This window comes from Lathyrus oleraceus, chromosome 2, assembly GCF_024323335.1.
Source record: "Lathyrus oleraceus cultivar Zhongwan6 chromosome 2, CAAS_Psat_ZW6_1.0, whole genome shotgun sequence".
Classification (NCBI taxonomy): domain Eukaryota; kingdom Viridiplantae; phylum Streptophyta; class Magnoliopsida; order Fabales; family Fabaceae; genus Lathyrus; species Lathyrus oleraceus.
Window position 1 is genome coordinate 12,220,950 of NC_066580.1, and position 7,603 is coordinate 12,228,552.

Consider the following 7,603-nt stretch of genomic DNA (forward strand, 5'->3'; position numbering starts at 1 on the left):
TTTAGTGATCGAGCTGAGAGTTTATCAAGACCAGGAGAGAGATTGTGTACAAAACATGTGGACCCGAAGACTCGAGGAGGAATTGGGTGAAGTGGGGAATTGGGAAAAAGGATTGAATGAGGGATTTTATTGTTAAGGACAGATGAGGGCATGCGATTTATAAGGTAACACGCCGTTAGCACAGCATCCCCCCAAAACCGAAGTGGAACATTACCATGGAGAAGTAGGGTTCGAGTGGTTTCTACAAGATGCCGATTTTTGCGTTCGGCTACCCCGTTTTGTTGAGGTGTGTGAGGGCAAGATGTTTGATGGAGAATACCATTGCGTGACATAAAATTCTGAAATTGTTGGGATAAATATTCACGGGCATTATCACTTCTTAAGGTACGGATAGACACACCGAATTGAGTTCTTATTTCTTGATAAAATTGTTCAAAAATAGAAAATAATTCAGACCTATTCTTCATTAAAAATAACCACGTGCAACGTGAAAAATCATCAATAAAGGTGACAAAATACCTAGACTCAAGAGTAGAGACAGTACGCGAGGGACCCCAAACATCGGTGTGAACTAAAGCAAAAGGGGACGAAGCTCGTTTATCGACTCGATTGGGAAACTGACCACGAGTGTGTTTCCCTAGCTGACACGACTCACAATGTAAATTAGATACCTTTGATAAATTTGGCACCAACTTATGTAGTTTGGAAAGACTGGGATGACCTAACTGAGCATGGATAGTGAGTGGAGAATCTTTGGCTGAGCATGTCTGAGATGACACTGAGAGGTAATAAAGGCCTTGAGACTCACATCCGACACCAATCGTCCGTCCCGAACTCCGATCCTGCAGGGTAACATTATTGTTAGTGAAGGTGACACTACAATCAAGAGAACGAGTTAAACGACTGACTGAGAGTAAATTAAATGGACAATTAGGTACATAGAGGACAGAAGTAACAGAGAGAGAAGGTAGAATTTGAACAGAACCAATCCCTTCAGATCGGGTTTGAGAACCATTGGCAGAAGTTATAGTAGGTAAGAAACCGGATGTAGAGAGGGAAGAGAAAAGATTTTTATTACCGGTAACATGATCAGACGCACCAGAATCAAGGATCCAAGATCCAAGAGAAGATGATTGAGAGAGACAAGCAGATGAATTACCAGTGTGTGCTACCGAAGCAGTAGAATCTAAGTTCTGATAATTTTGATACCACCTGAGGAAATCATCGTAGTTTGGCGTAAAGTTATGAGGAGTAGCCATGAGTATCGGATCTGAAACAATTACCCTATGGAGAGTGGAGCGGTGGAAAAATTGTCGGGATCAACCGTCGGAGGTGCTGTCACGTGCGGAGGTTTCTGCCGATGAAAAGTGGGGAGCGGCTGGATCGGAAGAGGCGCTTTTGCTGGAAGGTAACCGGAGAATTTTGAAAAGTGAGAGGCAAACCGGAGTGATGACACGGTTTGCAAAAAAAAATAAAATAATAATAATAATAATAATTCACCGGAAGACAGTGGGTCAACCGGGTAAAGCACAGCGAAGAAAGAATTGCCTCTTAGCAGGCTCTAGATACCATGTTGAATTAGGAGACTAAGAGACATTTGAATAACCGTGTGTCTTGAAAAGCACTACGGAGACTTTATTATATATAAAGAGATTATAACTAATTACATGATATAGTCGATGTGGGACTATTCGATATACACATATTCTTAATACTATATTTACAAATATCAACAGAAGTGTTGTAATAGTTTTCGATGTGCTTGCATGACTTCCATAGGCGAAATTATGACAATGGATCGTTATGCTCTCCAGTGCAGAGGTTTATCCTAATAGTAATGATTAAGATTTGAGAAGAATTTCTTATTCCGCTAATAATCCAGGCCTGGGGTAACACTCGGTTGCTAAGGTGTTTCCTTATGAATTATTGCACTTTGTTTGTCATCCAGAAAATAATCGTTCAAAAATAATTCCTTCTTTTTTGTCTCAGTTAGCCTCGATAAATGATCCGCAACTATATTTCGGCCCTTTTTATCCGAGACCTCTAATCAAACTTCTAAAACATCAACTAACTCAAAATCTCATTTATTATATATTTTATAAATTATTAATGATGAATTTTTTTAAATAGACAAATATTTGTACGGATATTATAAAGATAAAATTAATTTAAAATATAAATTAGTTTTAAATAAATTAATATAAAATAATGACATAACATTATATCCAACCAAACCAAAATTTAAAGTAGTAGGATGTTGACTTGATTTTATTTACTTATAATTAATATGTAAAGAATTCATTAAAATAAAGTTACTATACTACATATTACGCGACTTTTACAGTATTCTAGAAATTACTATCCAAATATTTATTTTTAGCGCGATTTTTGTTAAAAAGTAGCTATATCCATTTTCAGTTTCCACCTTCCTACAGCTCATACGAAAAAGAACGCGCGAATTCAAATCCCAAATTTGTTCTTAATTTCTTATCACTATCATGATAATAACAAAAAAGAGTTTGGTTTTTTCTTCTACAATTCTTTGTTTTTTGTTTTTTCATACTATCAAAAATGGTAATAAAAATCCCAAATTGGTTCTTTTTTCTTGCATTTGACGTTGGAAGCTGAAAATGGAAATTCATCAAAAACGGCTATTTCTTTCTTTTTCGCCATCTGTGAACACCGCCAATCACCATCCGCCACGTGTACTCTACGCTTCTCTCTGTCTTTATTTTGGTTTGGTTCACTTCATCACTGTAAGCATTTTCTCAAATTTGCTGCAATGTGTAAACCACGCGCTTTCTTTCTTCTTCTTCTTCAGTTGCTACTGGTATCTTCTTCCGTTTCTGCTAACAATAATGGATCTCAATGGAAAACACTCACTGGTATGGTTTATACACGTAACGTGCTTATGAAATTTGAATGTGTAGTTGCTAATTTCAGCTTAGTTAGTACTACTTAATACTTATTAGGGTTGGATTTTAATTTTCATTTCTCATAAATGCCGATTCATCAACTTTTTCATGCATGCCTAAATCACATACTAAAATTGGAAGAATGAACAATGGCATTGATTAACTTGAGAGATTTTTGTTAGCTAGAGGCTTATCTAATTTGGACCTGAAGTATAGTTCTTGATCTAATCTCAAAACTTGATACAGTTTTCCATTCTATGCTATGCTAGGTGCATTGTGACTTACTTTGTGTGATTGTTTTGCAGGAAGTCCACCATTGGTCATAGCACATGGTGGTTTTTCGGGTATATTTCCTGATTCCAGTTACACTGCTTATGCTTTGGCCTTACAAACGAGCGTCCCCGATGTCGCTATATGGTGCGATGTGCAATTGACGAAAGATGAAGTTGGGGTTTGCCTTCCAGATGTCAACCTTGACCGATCTACTGTAATCTCATCTGTTTTCCCAAATAAAAGTAGGAGTTACTTAGTTAATGGTGTACAGACCACTGGATATTTTTCTGTTGATTACACCTTCGAGGATTTATACAATGTCCGCTGTAAGTTTAGTTCATGTTGAAGATTTAGTCTTCTCTATGCCATGTATGTGTTTGTGGCTTTTTTGTTAGTTTGGAATTATTTCTTATCATGGTTTCTAAACCTTTTTAAAAAATGTTATTTGACAGTAAGACAGGGTGTAGAATCTCGGTCACCCGAGTTTGATGGCTTTTTTCAGATTCTTACCATCAATGATGTAACAAAACTAATGGCACAAACACAAACAGCAACTTTGTGGTTGAATATTCAGGTAGATGGAATGCATAGTCAATTATCATCATTTAGTCTTTTGTATGTTCTAAAATTAACTCTTGTTTTCTATGATATTTTGCAGCATGATAGATTCTACAGACAACATAAGTTGAACATGAAAAGCTTTGTACTTTCTGTTTCTAAGAAAGTGCATGTCAGTTATATCTCATCACCTGAGATTGGTTTTCTGAAAAGTATTAAACCACTCGTCAATGCAAAAAGAACAAAACTTGTCTTCCGGTTTCTCGATAAGAATGACACAGACCCATCAACCAATCAGACTTACGGCTCGCTTTTAAAAAAACTTACGTTTATCAAGACATTTGCTTCTGGAATTCTTGTTCCCAAGGGATACATATGGCCTGAAGATGCTCATTATCTACAGCCACATACCTCTTTGGTCTCAGATGCACATAAAGTGGGACTGGAAGTTTATGCATCAGGTTTTTCAAATGATGCCTTACTTAGCTTTAATTACAGTTATGATCCTCTTTCTGAGTACCTCCAATTCATTGATAATGGTACCTTCTCCGTTGATGGTGTGCTGTCCGATAATCCCATAACTCCATCTGCAGCTATAGGTAAGTTATTTTGTACAAACGGCTTGCCACAATTACAATGCATTGAAGCCAATACAAAATTTTCATTCTCTAGGTTTTGCATGATTCTTAACTTTCCAAAGTGGCATTTTGTTCATCAATCTTAAAATGCTTTTACATCCTGTAATACATAAGATATAGGTGTGAAATTGATATGAATTTCTAGTGTATTTCTATTTGGGAAGATGTTGAGTTTTTTTCTCATTATGCAGGTTGCTTTTCACAACTTGACACCAATGCTACGAAAAGAGGTGCTTTTTATTTTGATTTGGAATATGTATTCTCTTGTTCATTAATAATTTCTATTTGTTTCAGTGCATTATTCCATCGTCCTATGGGAGCATTATAACATAGTCTTCACTGTTAGTAACTTGTTGCTCTCACTTTTCTTTATGACTCAGATAGAACTTTGATTATCTCAAACTATGGAGCAAGTGGAGATTATCCAGCTTGTACCGACGTAGCATATAATAAGGCCATATCGGATGGTGTGGATGTTCTTGACTGTCCCGTTCAAATGTCCAAGGATGGAACACCATTTTGCTTAAACTCCATTGATCTTCTAGGGAGTACCACAGTTGCTAAAACAAGTTTCATGGGTTATTCCATTATCATCCCTGAGATCAAATCTGGTGAGAGCGTATTTGCCTTCAACTTGACGTGGACTGATATAAAAGGCCTGACCCGTAAGTCAAAGAAACATTTGTAGTTTTTAGTTACTCTGCTGTCTAATATTCTTCTGCATTTCTATATTTTCATGGTGGTGAATAGTGACACAGACTTGTCTAAAAGCATGGTTGGCAAACTCTACAAAGCATAGCTTCTGTCCCATTGTGTTTACTGTGATTTTCCAGTTTACCAAACACACACGCGGGGTGATTCACTGATACTTCACTAAGCTAAAATTTAGAACGACACAGACACACATTATAACAAACTTTGTTTTTGAAATAATGGGGAAGGTTTGCTTAGAACTTCGCTTTATCAGAAACCAATGTTTTACATATAATTTTCCACGGAAATTTTCACTTCCATATATTTTAGTGTTTTTTGTTGGAAATTAAATTTAGCCATCTTTCATTAAACCAGAACCTATTGGAACTATCTCGGCAAAGCATAGTTATTAAGTAAATGGATAGCTCATACCAAAAGGATCTTGAACTATTAGATAAAAGCTGTCTTTTGCTACCTGATGTTGTTATTGATTTGCATTGTAATGAAGATGAAGAAATAAAATATCTGAAGTATATTTTTGAGTGAAAAATATATGAAGTAATAAGAAGGTTCTTGACATATTTCTGTTCTCCATTTTCCCTGCAGCCTCAATATTGAACCCTTTCGCAAAAGGGTTCGAATTGTTCAGAAATCCAAAATATGTGAACACTGGGACATTTGTAACATTATCAGATTTCTTGTCTATGACAAAAAATGAGAGTACTTTATCAGGCATCCTGATCACTGTTGAGGTGCATTTTTCCATGCCTATTATTTGTGTATAGGATCCGTTTTTTCTGATTGTTTTCTATTTTGGCATTGAGGCGATTTATATAAATTGCATATTCTGAGCTTATAAATGTTTTGTTTTGAATTTAGTTTTCTTCGATTTTCTATTGAATAACATTATGTCGTGTTCTTCTCTTATCAGAATGCAGCCTATCTTGCAGAAAAGCAGGGGTTAGGTGTGACTGATACGGTCATTGATGCTTTGAGAAGCGCAGGTTATGATAAACCGGGAAGCCAGAAAGTTTATATTCAATCCACCAATAGCGCTGTATTGCTGAAGTTTAAGGAGAAAACCAACTATGAGCTTGTCTACAAGATTGACGAGATTGTCTATGATGCTTCCAACGAAGCTGTTGAGTATATAAAAAGCTTTGCAGATGCTGTGGTTATCAACAAGAAATCTGTATTTCCTTGGGATAATGGCTTTCTGACCAGCTCTAAAACAAGGATCGTGCCAAAGCTAAAAGCTTCTAACCTCTCAGTTTTTGTAGAAACATTCAGCAATGAGTTTGTATCTCAGGCATGGGATTTCTTGTCAGATTCAACTGTGGATATCAATTCATTTGTTCAGGATGCAGAAATTGACGGGATCATTACAGACTTCCCTAAAACTGCTTCTAGATACAGAAGTAAGTGCTAGAAAATTCTATTGTACCATCAAGTTTGTTATCTGTCAATTCTTGACAATAAATGTTCTCCATTCTTCTGCAGAAAACAGATGCTTAAACTTGGGTGTTAAGACACCTCCTTACATGCAACCTGTTAAAGCAGGTGATCTCTATACACTCATTAGCCAGGAATCAATGGCTCCAGCTCCGGCTCCGGCTTCACTCCCTCTCTTGACTAAATCTGAAGTGTTAGAGCCACCTTTGCCCGATGTTGCTACAAGATCATCAGCACCTTCGCCACTAGATCAGCCTGTACCCAAAAATGCACAGCCTAAGGTTACTACTGTCTGCTTCTTATCCAATGTAGCTGTGTTTGTAGCTTCTTTTCTTTTGCTTTGAGTGCTAGAGAGAATACAATAGTAGATAACATTTTTAATTATAGAACAGTTTAAGGATTCTTAAAAATGAGAGTAAAATTATGAGTGATGTAAGTGTGTGAAGGCTTCACTCTAAGATCTTGCCTTTATTACCAACTTAAAATTTTATTTCTTGGAATTAGTGTGTATTAGTACCAATTGTTTGCAAAACAAGTCAAAATGTTTGTTAAATTGATGAAGATGATTATTTACAATTTATTTTTGGTTAGTAGTGTGGTTATAGATAAAAGTGGTGGAGATTGTTTAAAGAATTGTGGAGGTTGCATGTGATCAATGATAACGATTGGTGAAGAAAAAAACAAACAAATGCTGCAGTTTGGACCACCGAAAAATGACAAAGATTTAATGATTTTGCTAAAACTCAATTGGATGAAAGCATGTTGATCGGCTTTATCTACACGACCTTGACCATAAATAAGTATTAATGTCTAAGTGGTTGAAATAAAGAGGAACTTTACTGAATTTGAAACAAAAACAAAAAAACAAAAAATCTATTTGTCATGCAAAATATTTGTGGTCACCCGTCATAATAACTTTTCAGTTGGTAGGGTTAGGGGTGTTCATATTCACATCATAATCAATATAATGGATTCGATTTAGAAACCTTTTTTAAAACCGATTTAATAAAAACATAACTGGTTTCATAATCAATTTTTAAACAATTAACTAGATTGTTTAAAATTTCTAGTACA

At 35.9% G+C, this 7,603-nt stretch overlaps 1 protein-coding gene across 1 annotated transcript; it reads left to right on the plus strand.

Moving 5' to 3' along the window:
- Nucleotides 1-2,458: 2,458 nt before the first annotated feature.
- LOC127117639 (glycerophosphodiester phosphodiesterase GDPDL4) lies at nt 2,459-7,119 on the plus strand. The gene is made up of 9 exons (XM_051047716.1): nt 2,459-2,885; nt 3,221-3,514; nt 3,641-3,762; nt 3,847-4,345; nt 4,576-4,614; nt 4,765-5,049; nt 5,684-5,829; nt 6,009-6,495; nt 6,578-7,119. Exons 1-9 carry the CDS (start codon nt 2,783-2,785, stop codon nt 6,871-6,873), a joined length of 2,271 nt encoding a protein of 756 aa, XP_050903673.1. The 5' UTR covers nt 2,459-2,782; the 3' UTR covers nt 6,874-7,119.
- Nucleotides 7,120-7,603: the final 484 nt, after the last annotated feature.

Bases quoted from the DNA above. Each gene is read 5' to 3' on its own strand.
- LOC127117639 (XM_051047716.1), top strand. From the start codon at position 2,783: ATGTGTAAACCACGCGCTTTCTTTCTTCTTCTTCTTCAGTTGCTACTG. The intron at 2,886-3,220 runs GTATGGTTTATA...ATTGTTTTGCAG, and splicing joins TCAATGGAAAACACTCACTG to GAAGTCCACCATTGGTCATA. The intron at 5,050-5,683 runs GTAAGTCAAAGA...TTTTCCCTGCAG, and splicing joins TGATATAAAAGGCCTGACCC to CCTCAATATTGAACCCTTTC.